A 24,391-nucleotide genomic window follows, 5' to 3' on the forward strand; every position below is an offset into this window, starting at 1 on the left:
TCAGGTAGCATTGGTGTTCTTGCTTATGGTTGCCTGAAGACTATCAAAATCTTGTTCCACCCAGGCTGCAGAGTTGCTAGCATCAGATAGCTTATGCGTTACATGTCCCGTATGTTACAAAGATTTGCTTGAAGCTCAAGACTTAACAACCATAACACAGAAGGACTTTTGTACAAAGCTTGAAGAGTTAGTCCTTGGCCTTCAGCCAGGAATAAAGAATGCTTGCCCTTGTGCCATTTTGTCCTGTGCTGCTCCACTGCTGGCAGCAGTTCTGCTTCAGTGTAATTGTTGGCACCGAAGCTGAGCTGAGCGCTGAATGGCCTCTTCCTGCAAGAAAGCAGGAGTGCAGAGGTCTGAGACTGCATCAAAACTCTGTATTGATCAGCTGTAATAGAGGACTCTGTTATGAGAACTCTTCATATCAGAGCCAGGCAAATTGACTACAGCGATGCAGTAGTAAAGTACTAAAAAAAGCCATAAAGAGTGTGAAGTAATTTTCAGTTTTTCCACAGGATAATGGAGAGGCCAAAAGAATGCAAGAACAAACAGCTCCTTCTGGGACAGTCACTGATTTGGCTATGTCTGTAGCTGTTAATCTCTCCTTCCTATCTGTGCTAAGTAGTAGTTGAGGTTTTTCAGTCGCGTCTGGACTGAACACAGGGCATAGTCGCAGCTTTAAGTGATAAAGTTGTTGTTTTTTTTTTAATTGTTTGCAAAGGCTTGATTACTCTTTCTTATTCTTGCTTACTGTTCTTTAAAAAAATACTTTCCCATTTCATTGAGGCAGATTTGGAAGTCAAACCAGAAACTTCAGACTCTACTACGATGGAAAGCACTTTGTTGGGGAGAAACGTTTTGAGTCCATCCATGACCTGGTGACAGATGGATTGATTACTCTTTATATTGAAACCAAGGCAGCAGAATACATTGCCAAGATGACAATAAATCCAATTTATGAACACATAGGATATACAACTTTAAACAGAGAGCCAGCACACAAAAAACATATGCCAACCCTGAGAGATGCACATGATGGCAAAGAGTCTACAGGAGAGGATGAGGTAGCAGAAAAGAGGGTAAGCAATTGTTAACCCACGCTCTTTTTTTTTCTGATAGATTTTTTATTTTGTAATTTTATCCCCTCCCCCCACATCCTAAAAGTATCTGCAGATACTTAGTCTACATAATTATTTCCAGTATTGCATTAATAGTAATATTTTAAATTGTTGTAGTTTTTTTTTTTAATGGTACTTGTGCATATTGCAAATTTCTCATTCAGAGATTTGTTATTTATCATTGTAAGGTTCCTTTCTTCATTTTTTTTCACAATTACAGATGTTGCCATTAAGTCTCTCCTTTATGTCAAATAGGCTATTTTGTCTTAAAATTGTTTACAGTGTCTAAAACAAGTGCCTGTTGGTCAAAAAAATAATACTAATATATTCTCTATTCCCCAAACAAAATGCATTCCATAATCTCTTCAGAAGTCTGCATACAATGACAGTAAAGTTGTCCACATTATAAATAAGCCTGTTCATTAAGATGATAAAATGTTAAAACATTTCACTTGGCTAAGTTCAGCCTGTCAGAAGCTGACAGAGCTATTTTTGGCCTCAGCCAGACTTATGAAGAAGGATTGCTCTCTTCAGAGAGTTGCGTTATCAGCTGAGAACTGACTGCATCCTGGATTAAAAGAGAAAAACGAACAACAAAGAAATCTTAGAACCAGTGACAACAGGAATATTGAAGGAGGTTGGGAAAGTATCAGGCAGACAAAACAGCTGCCTGAACATTTATTCATGCGATAGAGACTAAGCTTAAAGAAAACAATGTAAATTCTGTCATGTTAAACTAATTACTTTGTTTATTGAAAAGCTAGCATGTGAAAGTCTTTTTAAAGTGCACTCTTACATAGGCTTACATGTGAATGCATGTATAATACTCTGATATGCTCCCCTACCTCACTAACGTCACAGTGATGATAGGAGTATCTAATATGCTTATATCGCTTACAAGAAATACTAACCTCAGTTTGGATCATTTGTTTGTTTTTCCAGTCAGAAATATGTCTGTGATCTCTGTTTGTCTTGAGGGGAAGGCAGGGTCTCACTAACGATTCCCAACATATGTGACCATCATAAAGAAACTAAGCTGCCTACGGAGCCCACAGAGAGGGGAAGGTCATAGCTTTGGTCCTTCAAATCCTTCTCCAGCAGATTCTGGAGCACCAGACCTGACTGAATTTGCTGAGAGATGAAGCACCCAACTAGCTTAAAGTACGAATCTTCACTGTTTGTCCTCCTGCGATCAGACCATGCAACAAAAGAAATATTGGCAGGCACATTGGTGCTAGCTGACCACATGAAATATTCAATTTGTTGCCTGTTAAGTACTAGTGGTAGAGGTGTGACAGATCCTGGCAGCCGCTGACTTGCAGCATGCTGTTTCAAAAGGATTTCTTTGCTTGTTATCAGGGAGGGTTCATTGCAATGCAAAACCTGGGTAAAACTCTTCTGTCAGAGTTCTGTAAGTCACCACTTCGGGTTTGTTTGGTAGAATTAACTCTTGCTGCATTTGGTAGCTTTCAAGTGACGACACGACTGTTCTGTCACATTTTTTAGACTAATGAATAAGTTTTCGTAGTAAAGGGATTTTGATTATTATTACTGAAGGATATTGTGTTTTTTTTTCTGTAGAATACATGGTGTTATGTCAAAGTATGATATGTCAACAAAGTATACAAATAGTTTTGAAGCATGTTTCATTAAATAGCTCAAGAACTATTAAGTATATCTAACAGGCTGAAATTGTAGATGAAAACTCTTTACAGAGATTAGCTGTGTAATTGCAACATCCCACACTGTTTGGAAGTTATAAGCAATTCAAGTTGCCTCATCTGCAACATAGTTAAACTGCAGTGGTGTTTACTGGCCTGAAGCCCAGCTTTTGAATCTTTTCACTGTATTTATCTTGGAACCGTATTGATGTGGACACAGTGGGGCACACAGACATCACAGTGCAGTTAAATGTGGAGATTTCAATTTAATTTAAAGTCATCACCAGCTGAGATTGCTACCCTTGGCTACACAGGGAAGGCACGGTGTGGCCATTTTGCTGTGGGGTGGTGCAGAGGTCACATCTTTGCAGCCTTTACACCTCTCAGCACCTTTTCTGGATGATGACACAGAGAGTCCTGAGTGTCACCTCACATAGCAAATCCCGTGACCAGAACCTGGTCTTGGCAGCAACCTCAGCACTTCAAATGAGCCCCAGGGTCCAGCTAAGGCTTGCCAAATCCTTCCTCCCTCCTCTGTAAGGCGTAGGAAGTGGGGAGGGGGGAAAATGTGGTGATGGCTTTGCCGGATGGCTCATGGAGGACGCACCATAGGAGTGGTGGGGAGAGAAGACCTCGGAGGGCTCTCCCAAGTGCTCCTGTCACTCTGCAGGGGGCTTGGCTACTTGCACACCCACCAAAGCTGCCCCCTCGACAAGCTGGGAGAGCTGCTTCGGGTTTGGAGGGGCGAAATGTGACTGTGGCAAGTTAGTGGGCTGCAAGCCCTGTGACTGAATCACAGCTAGTGGGACTTTTCCAGTCTCAGTTAATTTGATAAAAAACACTAAAATCATGAGGTGGATATTTGTATGACATAATTTGCATTTAAAGCAAGAGTCTGATACTGTATGGCAGGAAATAGTTGTCTTGACTTTTTTAAAAGCCTCCCTACTATAAAAAGGTAACAGGCTAGCAGCAAGGATGCAGTTAAACAGAATACCAGATCTCTTTGCAAGATTATAAACTTTTTGTTGATAAAATTATAGATAACATAAGAAAAAGGCATATATCCTCTACTAAGTTGCTTGGAAGGTCATTATACCCTTCTTGTGTAGGCTGCTGCTTCGTATTGATATTTACATGAAAACTTCAATTTATAATCACACACTACTTACCTTATTATGAACAGTCATTTGAATAATGTAACCAAGGTGTAAGAAAGCTTTCTTGTAGGACATTGATAAATAGATCAAGTATTTTTTCTTTGTCTATGGTTAGAGGGATGGAAGAATAATTCCTGTTGTCCCATATGAAGTGAATATCACTGAATCAATGTTGACAAGTCTAACAAAGAATACAAAGAAAATTGTCCAAAATCCAACAAGGAAAAAAAAACACCCTTGTCCTATCATCCAAATAGAAAAACCTGTGTGCTACAACGTTAGCTCAGGGATGATGAGACATTTCTGCAAGGTACAGTATTTGTCAATTAATGCGTCTTTATCAGTTTTATACAGTAGTCAGGGAGATTTTCCCTAATTTTTCACTGTACGTTCCTCCTCTGTAAACAGAGAAAAAAGTCTGGGTCTTGGGCATTGGTCACCCGGTGCCAAAATACATTCCCAGATTTGCAGGAATGGATGTTCAGATTCAAATCCAAGCTTTGTGATTGTTCCCAGTCCTGTGTGAGTGGTGTATAAAAGATAAATCCTTCAGAAGAAGGAAAGGAGAGACACACAGGCGCTGACTGGGGAACAGCTTGTGGGAATGTAATTTCACTTCCTGACATAAAATCAAGTAGAGGAAATTGGGCAGCCAGAGAACACACCTCCAGCTTGAGGATGAAATATTAAAGAGCACTTCTCCTAGCCTTGAATTTGGTATGGGGCAGGGAATGCCACTAAAGTATGTTGGATGCCTCCTGGCATGCACTAATACTACATTTCAGCTATTAATCCATAGTAGAAGAATTTATTGTATGTTGGGTGACTTGTCATATGCAATACATTAAAAAAGAGCCTTAGTAAAGGGGAAGGATTATAGACCGCGAAAGATGAAAAGACGAAAATTACACAATTTTTAGATGAGGGCTGTAGGACACAAGTCACAATACTCCTAAGTACTTAGTCCTGCAAAAGACCATATTGTGGTGTGATTTAAGATGCAGTTTTTAATAGGAAAAACATGAGAATATAATCCACTACCCAGCATGAGCTTCACTGGTTATGAGAAGGATTTTGACTGCTTACCTTGTATGAGTATATATTAAAAATAAAATAAAAATTACTGCTTAATGATTTATGATTTCTCTAAGCTATGAAAGAATTAAATAGTCAGAGATAACTGGAGGAGTAAAGATTGAAAACAGGAGAGAACTTGTCATGCTCCAATGCCCTGAATAGATATTTTAGCTGCTGTGCTAAAAAGGTAATGCTGGTTCCCAAAACAGTCTGCAGATTGTTCAGAACTCAATTGTGCAGCCATCGTGGTCTGTGTGTTAAGAGAGAGGCCTGAGATTCGTTTGAAAGGGAGCTTCCCATGTGGATTCAGTCTGTATGGCCTAATGTGGAGGTGGAAATAATACCCACTATCAAAGATTTACTATTCCTCCTGTGCCTTGAATACTGATGGATCTCTGAACGTTTTCCTCTCTCAAAGGTAATTATGGCCTTGGAGGAGATGACTTGATTCAATTAAATACCTTATAAAAACGGTAGCTCTCGAAAATTAATAAATATCTAGATATATATGTCAAAGCCCTTCATGAAAGCCCTGCAAAACATGAAATTATTTTTTTTTTGATTTTGACATGCTTTTGAGATATTAATGTAAGAAGGTGTATGAGTGATTTATCCAAGATTTAACATCTGTTATAAGAAAACAAAATGATCAGTTATGATCTGTCCTGTCTTTCAGAATGAAATGCTGAGGTTAATGTTAGGATAGCAACTGAATCACATTTATTCTTGTTTACACTGGTGACAAGTGCTATTTCTTCAAGAAACTGTAGTAACAGCAAATCAATTAAAACTCCCTTCTAGACTGTACTACATTCAGTTCAATTCCCAAAGATGGAAAGAACTGAGAAGAGGTTCGTGCAGCAGTCATCCAACAAAAGCACCCTTTTGTTCTATTTTTAATGGTCTGAGTGGTGATACCATTTTTCCTCCGTGGTAATGAAGGCTGATTGTCTGCAACTCTGTTCAAGGAGATTTGGAAATGTAAATCTGTGTCATTTTAGTAGGAAACATGCTTTTAAGCCTGCCTCCAAAGATAATCCAGAGCACAAAGTTAATTGCAATTTCTGTGTACATTTCTAATGGATTCATACCAGCTTCCACACAGAAAATCGAGGGTCACAGTTATCGTTGTTCCCAGAGGGAGGACCGGTCTCACTTCCCAACCTTGAGGTGATACTGATACTTTCATTAAGGACACTAATACTTTTCTATTCTTGTTCTCAGTGAAATATGTTAGTGAGATCTGCTCAAAATCTTCCTTCGCCAAGACTTGTTTTATCTTCAGGGAAAGGATATCAGAAAATGTAGCCAAGAAAGTTAGAGTAGTCTGTTGTCGTAATCCCCCTTAGCAAGGTCTGTGATGGAGGAATACAGCTTCGAACGTGATTTGGCACCCAGTAATGCCAACATGCGGAGCAGTAAGGACTGGAAAGAAGACAGGGTCTTAATGGTCAGAGAGGAAAGTGTGCTTTGGGAGTGAATAAATCTTGATTCTGGAGGCTGTTTGAAATATTTCCACTTAATCAAATGAACTTATTTTTTTCAGAAAAGATGGGTGTGTAAGGTGTAAAACTCTAGACAAGCCGTATCTAGAACAAGGATAGTGACAAAGCAATAATGCTGTTAAACGTACTGCTTATAAATGTTTACCTTGAAGTACATTTAAAGACACATGAGGCTGAGCACTGAAGACTCCCAGGGGTTAACTTGAGGAGATTGTCAACTCTTTTCTCACAAATGTTCCTTCCCAGTCCCTGCGCGGGTGTCCATGACAATCACTCTGTAAGTTTAATGTAATTTATAAATAAAACATAACTCTGTGGAAGGCAAAAACTTCTATTTATTTCTTCTGGGCTTAGACCATCTTTCAGCAGGCACTTCAAAGCACAGACAATTTTGTCAATACCAAGGAAGTTAACAGAATGAAGGACGAGTCTGCTTTTTAGGTGGCTGCTGCAGCATGTCGGCAACATTGTACTCCGCAGAGGTTGCCTCAGTCTTCCTCGTCTTCTCTTCTGTGCATTGGCATTTCTGGCAGTACGGACCTACTGCTGTATTACATACACCGTTATACATGGCACATGCAGCTCAAAATTAGACTGCAAGTGCTTATGGTATCTTTTCGTAAGCACATTTGTTTTTAGCTTAACTATATGTTTATTAAGACCTGAGAAAGGCAAGCTAATTGCATGCGCTGTCCAGTGTGCAAACATCAGCACAAAGAGGATTATTTTCTACAAACTGCAGAGTGCTTTTTACTCTCACTGTTGCTGAAAGTAACCTAGGGCCTTATTTATGTTCAGTGTGGCAGTAAAATTGATATACTAAAAAGATTATATAAACTGATCTTGTTTTAAGATTCAGAGCTTCCAAATGAAGCATAAACTTTGCTAATTGAATCCCCAGGTCACAGAATATCTAGGTTTTCTCTTTTCAGTGCCTCGTGATTGCAGAGGGTAAACCTTGGGATTGCAAGGGTTTTTAGCTGGACCTGTGGCTCAGCTCCAGTGCTGAACATGGCTCCCTGGCTCTCCTGGTTTTCCAGGGCAAACCCTTTCTTTTTCTCTCCTTTCCACTACAGTCAGTGTTCAGCTGTGCCCTATTAGTCCCTGTGCATTACAAAAGGCATCCCAGCTGATTCCAGTTAACCTCACAGGACCTCACCTGCCTGGCTGGCTCTGTGTGGGCCTGTGCCTCCAAAGAACATTAATTTAATGCCCACACAATAATGCGGGGGATTACTGTGGAGTGAAAGTCATATGCCTGTGTTGGTAGCCGACTGCATACTGCTGGTCTAGTATTATGAAGTTAAAAATAAATACGGCTGCACAAATTTCAGAAAGTGAAGAGTGGTTTGGGTCAGGTTGTGTTTCAAATACACACAGCACATCTCCTGTCATGTTACTGTGCTGCAGAGATGTTTGCTACCATTTTGTGGGTTCACACAGCTGAGGATCAGCATCCCACTTCAGCCTTGTTTCGTAGGTGGAAATCACTTGACTGCCTGCTGAGAAGACTTTCCACATTACCTTTCGCTTTGTCACTTAAGTGTGGCTTTTCATGGTCTGGCACGTGAGATTTATACACAGAGGTGGAGTCTTTGTCAAGTCCAGTGCTTACTTACAGCGAGGTGGCCGTCTGCCATGTGAAATCGGGGGGCCGGTCCCCCAGGCTCACAGACCAGACCCTCAGCAAAGGCGTGGGGAGTAATGGCACTCAGTGCGTGTCCTATGCCTGTTCAAGCCTTTGTAAAATTAATACTGAACAAAATTGTTAAAAAGGCTGTAAAGCAGTATGATTCTGTGCAATTAAGCCTGAAGAATACTGGCTGTGTTGTTACTGATAAAGTGAAGCCATTAGCGAAGAATAAGGTGCTGTTCTTTTTCTGCGCTTCTCAGTGTTGTGAGAGGTAAGTCTGTGTGAAGCCCTCACCAGTAAAATGTGGTTCTTTCCAGGGTCACTGATGTTTGATGGTTTGGATCTGGTTATATTTTTAATGCTTTCTAAAAACTAGCATCTAGCCTTAGCTTCTCTTTTGTTTACTGACAGAAATTTCCTTCCTTTTTCATTGCCATAGCCAAGCAGAGGGAGGAACCTCCCTCAGCTCGTGAAGAGCCGGAGAGAATGGCTTTGTCTGGGCTTTCTTTAAGCGGGGAGAGGTTTTCTGGTGGACCTTAGGGTATGGGGCATGGAAATAGGGAGGTCCAGCTCAACTCTTGATGAGTGAAGTAGAGCTCATGGCTTCAGCCCTAACAGGAGTAGGGCTGCGTCCCATCACTGTGGGCCTTATACTTGTGATTTCCAAAAAGACTGCCTAGATGTATAGCAGGGAAACCCCTCATAAATTAAGGCCTTTTTTTAAATAAAAAATAAAAAATGTTTCCCTTGACTTTTTATGTGTCCTCACAACTTTTTTTTCTAGTGGTCACAGAAAGGAGCTGGTGGATCTTTCTCAGAGCAGGCACATGATTGCTATTTATTACTTATGCCACAAGCCTCCCGGGCAGTGAGGGACTGCAGTGGGTTGGTTGTTAGCTGGCAGCTCTGCCGTTTGTTGTTCTGTTTCCATAGCTGTGTGAGTTTTGGGTCTTTTTTTTAAACTCCTCCTCCCATCTGGCATCTCCTAATTATTTTCTATTACTAATCACTTCTACAGGAAACAGACTGGACTGTTGAATTAAGAGACCTATAAAAGGATAATTTTGTTATTTACAAGTTTCTTACCTTACTGAGACTTTATAATGTGACACTGTATAGCTGGTGATAATCACCTTGGGCTACGATTGTGTCTAATCTTATAAACTAGGCAGGGTCAGGTCTGGTCACTCATTGAATATGAGACTCCCAAGGCGGCACTGGGGCTGCAGGAAGTGGTGTTAGTAGCACCTTTTGCTGTGAATTAATATCCAAGATGTCTTGTGTTTTATACCCTCTGCAGTTCTGTGTACCCTGCATGACTCCGTGCTGAGGGTCTGATTACCAGGAATTTTCTCCACTTACCTCCATCCCTATTCAATTAGGGTTGCTGTTTGGGGATGTGGTTTATTTGTTATTTTTTTATTATTATTATTTAGATGACAGGGGGGAAAATATTTTGCATTGGTCAGTGTTCATGTGTTCACAAGCACATATGCATATCAGATGACTTCTGTACAAAGATTGAAAGGACGAGGAGCCGTGGAGGTCTGGTGTCATTCCCCGCTCAGTTGGATAGTCAGTTCCATGATAGGCAGGCACATCTGCTCCACTAATAATTGCCCATTCATAAGCGGTTACCAAATCCATAAGACTGCTGAAGACTGAAGTGCGTGTTTTAGAGGTGGTACTAAAAAGAGAAGTAGTTAGAAGTATTTGGAAGCATTGGACTATGAAAGAAAAAAAGAGCAGTCCTTTGTCTTGTGGTTAATGCTGCAGAAGTTGATCTGTTCCAACCCTTCTTTCTTTACTTCCAGTCTTTCACAAGAAAAAAGATGCTTTCAGATAAAATTCCTCATGCTTAGTTTTAGCCTCTAGCTGAATGTTTTTCTTTTCTGCTCTTCTTACTTTGTTCAAATTCAGTTTTGTTGCTAAGCTCAAAAAACTGCTCTTATTGCTTCAAACCTGTCGCACTAGTCATCAGTGAAGACATCAACTCTTGACAGTCTTGCAAAGTCTTCCTTAGATCATTAACTTTTAGAACATTAAACTTTTCCATATTTAACATTTTTTTGTGCATGGCATCAGCAGTTAGAAACAGTGTTGCTTCTGGCATTCGCCATTACTACAGTCCTAATGTTTATGCAACAGGAGAACCATCAAGTTGAAAAATCTGACTCTTGTTGCTCTGTACTTTGTCATCTTAGCACTAGTATTCCTCCAACATCCTTACAACTTCAAAGATAACTACAGGATGGTGTGTTTCTAACAGACCATATTATAATGCACTTAGACTATCTTGTTTTACGTGGGGATTTTTATTGCATTTGTATAGAGCTAAAGCAGTTGAAATAGTTTGCCTAAGGAATATTACAGCTAGTATTGCAAAGTATAATGTCTTGTATTAAACCTTATTAAACTATCTGAATAAGTACATTTTCTTATGGCTTCCAATTTATGAATTAGATTAGTAGTGCTGCTTAAAGGCAAGCAGTTTTTCCCCCTTCCTAAATGAGAGAAGAGGAGATGAATACTGTGAAAATATGGAAGGCTATTCCCAATTTCTATTCTGCATGTAATGGTAAAACATTTGAAAAGCTCTAGGCCTTATTTCATGTACCAAATAGCTTATTGCTTGAAGATTTCTGGTGATTTTGCATTGCTGGAAAAGTCTCGAAGCATTTACCAAAGTTAATATGATAGTGAATTACATTTGCATTCAGGCATTTCTGTGAATTGGCTGATGATTAGACTAACAATGTGCTTAATACAAATGCACAAAAATTGCGAAAAGTATCATGTGTTTTTATCTTTCGCAGAGTTTGAAGCGTTCAGTCTCTTAAGTGACAGCTTCTCATTCACTCTAGCCTCCGAATCATTGCTAGCATTTGTCGCAGAGCTGCAGCCTGGTGCTTGGAAACCGCCAGTCACTTTTATCATATGCTGGTGTGCAAGGCAGGCTCTCTGTGCAGCAGGCTGGCAGTACTGGGAGCTTACGGGCTAACTTTTTGTGGGCCTTCTCTTGGGCTGTTCTTATCATTGAAAATACAAACAACATTAGAAATCTTCTGAGCAGTGCCACTTAAAGTGGTAGTTTGAGGGTGGCAGTATAAAGAAAAAATTGCCCCTTAAGGTGAGATGAAAAATGTGACTAAGAAGTAAGCAGTTATACTGGATAAATATTTCATTGCCATTGTAAATAATTTGATTTCCTCATCTATTGTCAATAACTGAGTTTAAGAAATTGAAATATACCCCGAACTTAGTTGTTTTTTAAAGTTTAACATGCCCTATACTCAGAAGAGCTTCTGTCCAAAGATCATATGCCTCTGAAATCCCAACTGTCAGATCTTTGACTTACTGAGTGGGACCTGGGAGCAGTATATTTCAACTGAAAATAGAGATCAGCTGAAAAATATGTTGCAAAAAACTGCTGGACTTGCTGAATAAAAAATAAAATAAAGCAAAGTCTGTCCTCTGTAACAGAAGTTGTATAACCTGTCTCATGCTGATTCCTGCTTCTTCCCTAAAAGGTAACTAATCTGTGTAGCCCAAATTTATGATGGGGAGTTGCATTGCCAGCCCCACTGTAAAACATTCAAAATGATTTTGACCATTTGAGACAATGTTTTTTTGAATGTATCTCTCAAGTAAGAAATTTTAACAGCTATAACTTCCTATAGAAAATAGGATGCTTCCTGCCCTTGCATGAAAATTTTCACGACAGAGGCATTTAAAAATGTTAATTAGGAAACTTAGAGGGAATAAATAGGAAAGATGAACCATATGTGGAAAAGGAGAAATGGGAAAATTGGAACACTGGTCAACAGGATGTAAACCAATTATTTTCTGAGAATCTAACCAGGGATTCGAAGATTTTATGAGTGGCAATAAACCGACCATTTGACTTTGAGACTTTTCAGAGTGTAATTCCACTACCAATTTCTCTCTGGTTTCATTCATTGCAGGTTTCAAATCAGTCCTGATTTAAATAGTTATTTATGCAAAGAAACTGGGAGCCAACATGAGAGACTCATGTGAAGGATGATCAGCCTTCCTCGTTTTCTCCTTCTGCCTAATTACATCGCATAAAATGAAAGTAGACCCTGACCCACTGCAATGGTGCAGCTCTGCCCATGGACATACATGCACCTAGAAAATTGTTGATAGGGGTCTGCCAGAAGTGCTAATTGGCACTTAAGATTACCACGTTTTGTAATTTTTCTGCAGTGAGGCTGTCCATAAGTAGGTTTTTAGCATTGTAAATTTTGCATGAATGTTTCCTTTCAATGTCACAACTCTGCTATTCTTTCAGAGTAAAAGATGTTTTCACCTTTCATTCGTGGAGCTGTATAAAGTGTTAATTAAAGAAAGATTAGGATGCTTTGCACTTTCAGTCTTATTTTTGCTAAATAAGTATGATTATGGTCTGGTGGAAGTATGTTGAAGAAAGAAAGTGTGATAGCACATGTATCATAGCAACATAGCTTATTCAGGAAGAAGTGGATGAATTGAAAATAGAGGATGTGCCAGAGGAACAGGTGTGGTCTGAAATACAAAGAGGGTTTAGAAATTAATGAGCTGCAGTTTTTAATTACAACATATATTGAATTATTCCAAATTGCATTACTGTGTAGAATTAAAAAAAAATAATAAAATACTAGCTAGTATTAGAGGCATTAGACTGCCAGAGAAGACTAATGTGAAATGAATATTACACATCAGGTAAGAAAATATTACAGACAAAAAGAAATTTCCATCCTGCTTGCCTATGTCATACCAGTATCCAAGGCTCCTATTCCATGAGAAATAAATTTTAAAACCCTATAAATATGATAATAGAAGGACCTTGTGGATTTCATGATTATCCCTAAAGCTATCAATTTTCAGATACAAAAAGATACAAAGATTTATTTTGAAATCTACTTTTAACAATATGATTCTTAAATGGGTATGATAAGGGAAGTGTAGTAAATTATTTATTTCATAAAGTTTAGCCACCATCAACATTCCCTTGCTAGGAGACAGGTAAGGTCCCACATCAAAGGGTTTGATTAAGCCTCTTATGTGCCTTCTCTCTCTCTCAGTTTGAGGAAAACCTTATAACGGGCTATGTCAGATAAGAAATAAACTAACTGTAGCTTCAGAAGATTAGTCTAACAGCCTGTTTTTCCTTATGATACTTAAATGTAGTATATTAGTAACAAAAAGCATTTGCCATAAGAGTAACATTTATGCAGCTGCCAATTTGCATTACATTTTGACTATGATCACTCCTATAGAGCACATTGTCTTGGAGCATTTGTAAATGACTTTGAAGTTCTTTTTGCAATAAAAAGTGCCACAAGTCAAGAGATTTTTGCTGGAGTGAAGCCTCGCTGCAGTAAACATCTTGGTCACAGAGGCACAGCTCCCTGTAGGCCAGCAAGGAGCCACAGGCCGACCTCTTTGCTCCATCAAGTCCTCTTCCTACAGGTCTCATAGCTGCAAGATGTACTGCGCTCTAGCCCTGATCTAGCAATGCCTGTTCGTGTAAAGGTAGGCTGAAACCCCACGAGTAGTCCTTGCAGTCGCTCTGCTTCTGCCTTTCCCCTGGAGAGGGGCACACGATGCTGGCGGCTGCATTAATTCTTCATCCACTTCACCACCTCCCTGGCCCAGGCTTCTGACAGGATAGGATGGACCACAACCAGATGAAGGACAGGAGGGTAGATGGAAAGGGTTGAAAGCAAAGCTGGAAAGGAGAGGTTTCATCTGTAGGATTTCCTGGAGACAAATTCTTCTGTTTCTTGATGCTTCCTCTCTTCGCTCTTGCAGCTGTCTTACGTGCTCTCCCTGATGCTGCCAGCCTCCTGGGACAGGGAGGTGGTACCTTCTGGGCTCTACCCACCCTTGCTCCCCTTCTGTGCTTACCAAGTTTGCCTGGGGTCAGTCCCCTTTTAATTCATCTTGTTTTCCTGAGGAAAAAAAAAAAAGAGGTGGTGGCAAAGAGCTGTGGCAGAGCAAGGAGAGAGAGGGTTGCTGAGGGGTTCTCAGCAGGAGCTTACTGTCATGAGGAGCCTGCTTCCTCACCTCGGTAAGAGTCAGGAATGAAAAGATCTTGTTTCTTGGCTTTCTGGAGGGCTTTTGTCACGGTGTTTGATTGACGTGCCCTGCCTCAGTGTCCCATAGAATGGTAGCTGCTGTGCTTTTGTCATGCAGGTCTATCTTGGCCCTCCAAGCAGGCTGGTGGTCTCTGGCTTTACAGGAAGAGTTGCAGCAGTTGATGACTTTAGCAGATGCAGTCAGGGCAGCGGGGACAGTGTTTTCAGGGAAGAGCTTTGGGGCTTCAGCTAGTTCAAGGCAAAGCAGGAGCCCCGGAAAGAGGGGAGGACTGGTCAGTCCATCTCACCCACAACACAACCCGTCAGGAATCATATTACTATTTCTACAACATACCTAAAGTTGTGGCTAGTGCTTGCAAAACCCAGCTTAGCATTGTTATTCATTGCAGCACCCATGTCCCTGACTGTGCACATTTGCACGCGTCCACATGTGCCCTGGTAGTGCTGAGTGACATTAATTTTGAACATATTCAACATAGTGCCCTGGGGATATTTATACCTACTGAGTATGAAGAAAATCCCAGGTCTTAACCCTCCTCCTTCAGTGGACACTGGGTCTGGTTACTGACCTTGCTAAATGTGAAGTTTTAGGATGTTAACAATGTCCTCCAGAACCAGAGCTGAGCTTGTCCCTGGAGGTACGCTGAGTTGTTGTTTTATTATTTTTACCATTGATAGATCCATGATTATACACCAAAGTAGGGACATAATTTTCCCTTTAAAAGAAATGTGTTGTGTTTGCCACTGAAAAGTTCCTTGCTTGTGTCACTATCCAGAACAACAATGTTAGTTGTTTTTGTCTTGTGACCATTTATCTCTCAGTAACTGACAGCAGCACTTCTCGCTGGTGCGCAGTGTCGACTTATCGTTGCCAGAAGGCCCACATCAGTAACTGTGGGAAGCAGATCCACAGCCTGCTGGGACACCAGTGAGGAGTAACCAGGCCGACGCAGGTCCGAATCGGGTGCGGTGGCTGGTCAGGGGTAGGACTGAGGCTACGGCAAAGAAGTGGCTCTGCTGGCTTCCTCAGAGGTCTCTCCGCTTGTTTAGGAGTTTGCTCGCTTGTTATGAAGACAAGGTCTTCAGGGTGTGTCTGGAAAGACATCAGTACAAACATAAAATCTTCGCAAATAATGCTGACGCACTCTGCGCTGCACAATACGGGACCAAGCTAACTCACTTTTTATGCGATAATTTATATCAGCTTATCCATTGGGAAACTTGTTCCCCTAATTTAAACTTTAGATATTTTTTTAAACTGTCCTACTTTAAACCAAGCCAAAGATTTGTATGAATTTATTTATTTAAGGTCTTAATTAAAATGTTGTGGTTTTTTTCAACTTCTCAAATAATTCTAGATATAAAAATGCTTCTTAATATTACCTGCTGTGGAAATAGTGTTTGCTTTTATCGTCCAACATAATTTTTAAAATCATTAAAATCTAAAAAAATAGCCATTTCCTTAGCTTTGCAGTAAGCATATTGGGGGAAAAAAAAGTCTGATTTAATTAGAAGCCCATCCATTTGGAGAATTTTGTTATGAAAAATAGATTTTTTTCAGCAGTAGTTTTCCATCATTCAACTTTGTCGTAAACACAAACTCACCTGTGGGTAACTGAAAAGGGGGATGCACGTTGAACGAGGGTCTCCATCGGGCTGAGTGCTGTGTTGCAATTTTAAATGTCTCCAATTTTAAATAAAAAGGGAAATTTTGGGGCTTCCCTCCTCCCCCCAGGAATAATTCTGTCAAAGATATGACGGGGAACAATCTATGCAGCGTGGAACAGGCCTCCCCCAACGAGGACTGTATTGAGGAAATCGGGCTCAGTTTCACAATCTGACTGATTAGGTTTTGTAGACTGTATATTGAGCCCATAAAATATTCTCATAAAGGGCTCAGGCAAGGAAGGATTTTCTGAGCGTATACATTTGGCTAGGTTAACTGTACACTGAAACAGCATGACAAAATACACAGTGGCTAACTGCATAGAAAACCAGGTTCGGTTTTCAAATATGTTGCTCCTTGAGATGTATACAATAGGCCATCATCTTTGATTTTCAAAAAATGCATGCAATATGACTGCTGGTTAATTCGGTTATTAAGATGCATTCCTTAGAGGGAAGAGATTGTATTACATATAAAGCCTGAAACAATGAAGGCATGTTTAGTCATTGCAGCATGACAATGCCATATGAGAACAAAAAACCTGCAGTGTACTGCACGTGCATTTCCGAGACTGAAGGAAACATGAAGCTGTGTTTGAGGGAGGAGCCAGGTGCTCATGAAACAAAACGCTATATTAAGCTAGAAATGCACATGGGGTTCAGGATGTCTGAGCAAGCCTAACATGAGCATTTTAGGACTTGTGAGATTAACCTGATGCTTTAATCTTCAGTGGGTTTTGTTGTTTGTTTTTGTTTTGTTTTGTTTTTTCCCTGTAGTAATTTTAGTTTATTACTCAACAAATGGGAAAGGCATTGATTTGCCTTTTTAGAAAGATAATTTGTCTGATGTTGACTGAATTATATGACTGGATTAAACTTGCATAATGTGACTTTCAGAGAGTGACTAATTGGAATTTACTGCAAGCCATGGATGACTTTAAAATCAATTCTGTGGAGTCTTCATAATAAGACTTACTGATTGTGAGGTTAGTACCATAAAATATGCATATATTATCCAAATAACACCGAGAACAAATAGTGCTCAAGAAAATAGCTGCTTCTACTGCATGTGAAGGAGTGCTCCATGGGGAAGAAAGGAAAGCAGTGTCACAGTAGGACCCCAGACTGAACCACTGTTATGGCTGAGGTTTTAGGACAAATGAGAACATTTGAAACAGCAGGTTATAGTCTTTGGGGTTTTTGTTTTGTTTTGTTTTTGTTTTTTCTTCCCTCCCTTTAGTCCCTATGTACAATGTACAACCTCTAAACAGATGTCTTGGTTTAAAGGTTGACATTTTGCTGGGCTTGGGTTTGTTTGTTTGTTTGATTTTTAAATCACTAAAATGTACAGGACTGAGAGGCTGTTCCAGTTGTGTGCTCTGCTGAGAGTTTGCTTGGCTATTAATTTCAGTCATCCTGGTTTTGGTTTACCTCAACCCTGTGAAATCATGTCCTTAAATTAAATTTTAAAAAGTCCTGCAGTCCCCTTCCTCCTGTGGTCTGCCCAGTATACTGATTCCTAAACATGCAATGATTGCATGTCTGTTACAAACCAATTAAAAAGTAACATAAAATCAGGACTTTACCTTGAAAAGTGGAAGGGAGAAGACTTTCCTCCTTACATTTCTACCTCTTTTTCATCCCATGTGTAATGGACAGTCTCTAATAATTGTCCCCATTAAGGCAGACTTCCGACAGAGCAAACTCTGAAGATAACTACTGGAGAATGGAAGTGCTTGAGGAGGCTGGTGGGTGGGCGTACAGGAGCCACCGACAGAGCAGGCATTGAATCAGGAGCCAGCCAAGGATGTAAGAAGAGCAGGGCTTGCAGGCTGGGAATGAGAACAGCATAGGGTGACCAGAGCCAATGAGAGCCTCAGAAGAGAATTGCATCCTGCAGGATTTGAGCTGAACCCACAGCTCCTTTATTTCTTGTGTGCTTTCAATGGTTTTGACCCACCTGTAGTGGCTAGAGCACCTGGAGGACGGGGACTTGCTCCCTGCTACTTTAGTAACTCATGAACAGATAATCTAAAGATCTGGACCTGCCTGGGGACTCAAATAGTGGCCAGCTAGGTGTATACAACAAATTTTGTTTTCCAATTCTGCTTTCAAACCAAAGGAAGAGGGCTGTGTTAAGAGCACTGGCTTGCAACAGCAAACGTCCAAAGTTAGGAAATGGCAGAAGAATGATGTATGCGTTCCATGACTTTGTCATCTGAAAGCAGTTTTAGGATGATGAATTTTAACTACAACACTAGTTTATGTTGGGGAAATATATGTAAGAAATAGATAACATTCTATTTTTCATTAATTTTCATTAAAAAAATATATTTAAAAAAAAACTTTATGGTTTTAACTCTCTTTCAGTCCAGGTTTTTGGTGTGCACAAATACAGTGCATATAACACATGAAAAGGGCTGTAAGTGTAGGTATATGCAGTAGTCCTTTAGTTGTGTACAGCAGAAAATGCTTTCTACTGAACAGTGGTAAACTGATTTACGTAAAACCAATAAGCAGTCCTTGTTAGATCACTCTAACACGAAGCGATGTTAGAATTAAAATTCATAATCTTATAAGTACTTTTCAGATTATAACATGTTTTCATAATTACAGCCATGAGATATGACCTTTCCCTGTTGGGTAGTTTTGCTTTCCCTTTTATTGTCAATCTTAAGATTTAATTTTCCAGGATCCAGAGATCGGTTTCTACTAATGTGACTCTAAAGTGCAATTGAAAATAAATCAGTTCTTCAGAATTAGGAAAAAGAAAGCTGACAATTTATGAATAAGCATGTTAAAAGAAGAAAAAAATACTGAAAGGAAAACTCAGAATGCTTTATCTTGCTTCTTAAGTGAAATTATATAGAAACTAATATGAGTTGATTCTGATAGTAAATGTATTCTTGGAAATGGCTGGGTTATTTATTTCCAACAAATTAAATTTTCAAAGGGTTTATTTCCTAGTACCAAGTCTTGGTGATTTATTCTTTTTCCCTTTAAAAGAAGAGGAATTTGGGGTTCCAAGGAAGCATGTAACAAAAGCGTGTTTCCAAAACTCCACAATTTGCTTCCTGAGCCTGTTGTCAACCTGAAGCAGTTTGGAGAGGGCAGCTCCTCTGGGTCAGGTTTAGGTCCACCTTGTTCCACAAGGACTTCTGCCTGCTGTAGTCTTTGGGAATGAAACCATGAAATGACTTCAGCTAGGAAGAAAGGATTGAATGAGCTTGAAGGGCTGCTTCCTCCTCCCGTGTCCCTGCTATTCTCACACATCTACATAGACAAGATGGTCAGTTTGGGGGATCTCTTCCTGCTCAGCTCTTTTTTCTACATTTCCTATTGCCACTTACCAGAGGGACGTGCAGGAAAACATGAGGGACGTGTAGGTACTCACCTGCTGCAGACATGAGTGGTTAAAAGCGGGACGGGCAGATTGAGGTAGCTGATGGAAAATGGTTTCTCAACAAAGTGCATTGAGCAGCCTCCTGTTTGTGATGGGGCTGTGAAGTGAGTTGGGTACTCCTAAGGCCTGTGTAAGCCACTAATGCTTGACAGCTTCACCCTGTATCGTATCTAGCCAGGGTTTCAGTTATTACCTATTGACTTGCAATGCAAATTAATGGTTGGTGAAGCACGTATGTTGGACCTTAATCTCTGCGATTTGCTCCTGTGTGGAAAGGCAGCAGATTACTAAAACCTGGAGGGAGGGTAGCGGTGGCTGTGCAAGGGAACAGGGGAGGCTCATGGTGAGCATTTCTCTCGCTGTATTTTCATGACTGAGCTAAATGGTGATGCCGCAATCCAGCTGCAAAACACACCAATTCCACCCAGAAGCCTGCGACAAGCTGTGCTCGTCTTTGCTTGTCACTGAGTCATGAGAGATAAAAATACCTTTGCTGCAGAAGGGAGAGCGGTTGCGGTGCTGCAGCCTGTGCAAAGGGAAGGGAGGGCTGGGCCCTTCCGCAGGCAGGTTGTGCCCATGGAGTGGTCCTCAGGGGACTAAATGCCTAGGGGTGACAGTGGCCAGCCCCATGGTGTGGGTCACAGCTGTAGGTAGACCAAAAGTCTGGGTTTGCTGTTTCTGAATTGTTCATAGATGTTTGGAGAGTGCTAGGAGGAGGAGGGCAGGAGTGGGGTGGCTGTGGTACCCCATGGGGGTCCCGTTATGCTGGGGCTGCACTGCACTTGTGCGGTGGTGCTCGTGTGGGATGGTGTGTCCTCGTTTTGGGCGAGGGGCAGCCAGGACCAGGTCATCCTGTGCCGTGCTCGCTTCATCCTCAGACCCGGCTGTGGTACCCAGCCTGAGGTGACCCCCCCCATTCGCCTCCTGTCCGGGCTCGCGAAGGCCTAAAGGAGGGCACCGCAGCTTCTGGGCATTGTGGTCTTTGGCAGGAGGGGGCATGCGGTGGGCTTTTGGTGGCCTGTGCTGCAAGCAGAGGAGGCCGTTGCCCGGCGTGAGCCTGACGGGCATCCTCGGCGTGAAAGTCGGGGGAAGGTGTAACTAACGGAACAGGGACGAGCTGATCCCAGATCCTAAATAACGTGAGGGGGGGGGCGAAGCGTCGCAGCGAGGCCCTGCTCCCCCTTCCCCCGGCAGCCCCCCGGGGGGCGCCTCAGCCGCCGCCGGGGCTCCATTGGCTGCGGCCGCGGGGCCGCCCCCGCCCGGCGCAGCGCCCGCCCCGCGCGGGCCGGCGGGAGGCGCGCGGACCCGCACCCGTCGCGGCCGGGCGCCGATGGAGGGCGAGGCTGCGGGCCCGGCCTCCCCGCCCGCCTCCCCGCCCGCCGCTCGCCCCATGCCGGCGCCCAGCCGCCTCTCGGCCGCGCCGGCGGAAAGTTGCGCGGCCGCCCCCGCGCCGGCCCGCGGAGCGCTCTCGGTGCCCGCCATGCCGCTGCCCGCGGCCGCGGGGCGAGTGTGACACGGCAGCCCGGAGCCTCCCGTCCCAAAATGCCGTCCAGAGAATCCTGGCCGGGGCCGAAAGCTCCCCGGGCCGCCGTCCCCGGCGCGAAGCAGGAGAGGCGGCAGCAAGACTTGCTGCTCGCGGCCCTGGGGATGAAGCTGGGGGCTCAGAAGTCGTCCGTGACGATCTGGCAACCTCTTAAACTCTTTGCTTATTCGCAGCTGACGTCGCTTGTCAGAAGAGCAACGCTGAAAGAAAACGAGCATGTTCCGAAATACGAGAAGATTCATAACTTCAAGGTAAGGGATTGCGCTGCTCGCCGCTTTTCACGGCGCCGAGGCTGATGTATTTATTTTAAAATGGGTCCGGCACTGCAAGGGAACCGTACCTGTGCAGGCTGTGACTTCATGGGAACTTAAACATTTCAATTAAATCCCATGGCCAGCTAAACCAACTAGGCATCCTTGGATCATATCAGCAGTGGAATGAGGACCTTGCGGGTTGCTTACACGTAGGTATTTGTTTCGCTAATATTTGTCACACCTAGGTTATCCGTTCTATTGAAACTTGTTCCGTACCAGGGCATGCTAATGGTGAGAAAAGCTGTCAAAGTTTTCTTTCTAGTTCAGGTGATCGTAATTCAGTTTTACTTGTGACGATGTGATGGTGAAGAATCGTTTAGATCTGTGATTAGAGGATTAAAGCAATCTTATCTCGGTTTGTGGCTGGTAAATAGCTTTGGAGGTAAGAAGCATGTTCTGCTGCATCTGGATCGAGCAGATGGTCTGCATTTCCCTTCGTTTCTGGCTTTTCTCCTGTGTTAATGAATTGAGTGTGACGAAAGGAGCATGGCTTACCGTGGGGCTGCTGGAGCTGCTGACATTAGCCACCTTGTGCTGTAATAAAAATTTACTTGGTCTTCTATGTAGCTTCCAATTATTGTTTTAATTTTTTAAAATGAATTATGTCCTTTATTAGGACACGTCAGTACAGCATATGCATGTTTCGTGTCTACATCTGTAATAAGTGTCCAGTAAAGATTCAGTAATTCAACCTTTTGGCAGTCAAATGCATTGCATAATACACAGGCTGTATCTCTTAGATACTAAGCAAATTGATGTCATGCTGAATTCCTGTAGATGACGGCACAAACTTCATACCTGAAGCCTAGATTTTCTTTTTAATGTGTTTTTTTTTTTTCCCTTATATCTTTTGCTTTTATTTATTTTAGCAGAAGGGGAAATCATTAATATCATATAGGTATCTGATGATAGAAGCATCTATTAATTATCTTTAGCTTTCATTTCCATCACACGTGCATGTGTGAATGTACACATGCATGCACGTATGTATATTTACCTACAGGCTGTTTGGTTAAACTACCTTCTGTCTTTTCAGTGCAGATCACAAAAAATGGAAACTTTATATGATCAGGATGTTTTGTTTGACTTGAGTTCTCTAATAAAGCACAAATTTGAAAACCATGTATAAAATGTTACATGAAAGTAGCATTTAATATGAGCTCTTGGCATGATCTAATCCTGCTGTCTGTCAGTTAAATGCAGAGGTTGTTTTTTTCCCCACAGGATCGTGAGGTGTTGTAGAGATCTGAAATATCTTGCAACTTTCATTTGTTCCTTAGAATGTAAAGATAATTCTTGTAGATGCCAGTAGATAGTGGATTTTCCACATGCTACAGCCTGTGCAGGATAGTATGTATTTAATTTTACGTACATCTGTACTCGTTAGTTGCTTTCCTTTAGCTGTCTGAAACAAATCTGTTTTGAAAATAATCCAGTAACTCGATTTTCATTCATTTGGTTTTGTTTTTGTGTTTTATTTAATTTTCCCCCGAAACTGTCTCTGGAAAGTTTTGAAGCTGTGAGTTTTCCATCTCTTTTTTCAAAATCAAACATGTCTGATCCAAGGTCATAGATACAGCACAAACTTTGCATACTGATTATTTTCTTTATAATGGTTGTACTGTAGTCCCTTTTTATGTACAGCTGGTAGAAGAACATACCTTTAAAAGTAACTGTTTTCTCAAGTCAGTGCCATGGAGTCAGCTTGCACAGATAATTTTTGCTATAAAAGAGAAGAATGGGACCTTGCACCTCAAGGGGTGTGCAGCAGCCAGCCTGCCTGCCCAAGGAATGCTGCTGCCTTAACAAGCTCTACCCGTGGACCCGTCCCTTTTTAAAGAAATAACCATAAGCCCTTCAGGGTTATCCCTTCTGGGTTACGGACCTGAAATGAGCGCGGCTCGTTGATTCTCAGCTTTATTGCTCCTTGTATCTGTCAAATTTTTCTTCTCAAATGTATAGACGTCGTCATTTTAAATGTCTAAATAAGTATCCTGGGTCGCCTGCCAAGCAGCAGATGTGCCACCCATGTGGGAAAGGAGGAAATGTCAGTCCCAGAATCCTTTCCAGGCCTTCCCTTGGAGCTAAGCTTCGGGGGGGGAAGTGAAATGAGTTTGTAGGGTTCCGCTAACCAACAGTGACTGCTGTCCCCAGGGGCTCCACCAGCAAAAAGGAGGACGTGCACTGCTTCGTACTTATGCAGCTGATGTCCTCTTCATTGCATGGGCACAAGGCAGCAGAGAGGGACCTCAAACCTCTTCCCGACTGCTTCTATGGTCAGTCACATCACTATTCATGCAAATAAAGGGCTTTTAGAAATCCTTTTGTACTGGAAATGCTGTAGCATCCTGGTAGAGGGAGGAGAAATGGAAAATCGTTAACGTACAGCAACTAGCACTGGGTCTTGAGGAAGAGAAGACAGGAGCAGCTGCTCTGCAGAAGGTCTGGGTTAGCAAGTGCCAGAGGGGCTTGGGCACAGATGAGGAGACCCAAATTCATCCTCTGCTTCTGCACCCTGTGTCCCACGGGCAGTGGCGGCCAGGGAAAGAGCAGGCACAGGGACATGGGGGGGGGTTTTAAACCCTCCGGCTGTTGCGTCCAGCAAACCTTACATGGTGCAGAGGAACACCTAGGGAAGAGGTAAGCATGAAGGCTGGTTTTAAATCTGAAGCCATCGAGCTGTCCTGAACAAGTCTGCTCAGCTACGTTTTGCTCAGAGGGCTGTTTGAAAGAAGAACATAAGGACAGTCCTGTGAGGAGTGCTGACAGGGTTGGTAGTTTTTGAGAGGTTTTGATCTTATTTAAATCTGCTGGCACGTGAGGTGCCTTTTGCCTGGCGTGGGCAGCCTGCCTGGCCGGGGTGGGCAGGCACGTGCAGCAGGGCTGGCTGGCAGCAAGCTCCTCAGCCCCGTAATGCTCTCCTGGCGGGGAGTGCTCAGCCACCAGAAGCACATCTCGAGCACGGACACGCAGCGGCTGGGTTCTCTTAAATTCATCTCCATAAGTAAGGAAAGGGACGATGGTTTGCAGATGGCAGGTCTGACCACTTTTTTAATGCATACGCCTCAGGATGAGAGCTAGACATTAAGAACATTTGACTTTTTTTGTATTTGTTTTTTTCTAATTTATAAAAAGCTTCTATTAGTGTTTAAGTGCTAACAAAGCCTCCTCTATAAATGTAATATAAAAATTTAATTTTCTGTTAATACAAACA

The 24,391-nt window shown here is 42.0% G+C and overlaps 1 protein-coding gene across 2 annotated transcripts in view; it reads left to right on the plus strand.

The window, feature by feature from the left end:
- Positions 1-24,391, plus strand: part of CHN1 (chimerin 1) — a 96,507-nt gene that overhangs the window by 46,733 nt on the left and 25,383 nt on the right. The window contains exons 6-7 of one of the 2 annotated variants that reach the window (XM_040562021.1): positions 788-1,076; positions 21,037-21,114. In XM_040562021.1, coding sequence (XP_040417955.1) covers positions 788-1,076; positions 21,037-21,114 — 367 coding nt within the window. Of the gene's footprint in view, positions 1-787; positions 1,077-19,095; positions 19,207-21,036; positions 21,115-24,391 lie in introns of those variants that run through there. The other variant, XM_040562023.1, reaches the window with a different exon arrangement.

Source organism: Cygnus olor, chromosome 6 (assembly GCF_009769625.2).
Source record: "Cygnus olor isolate bCygOlo1 chromosome 6, bCygOlo1.pri.v2, whole genome shotgun sequence".
Classification (NCBI taxonomy): domain Eukaryota; kingdom Metazoa; phylum Chordata; class Aves; order Anseriformes; family Anatidae; genus Cygnus; species Cygnus olor.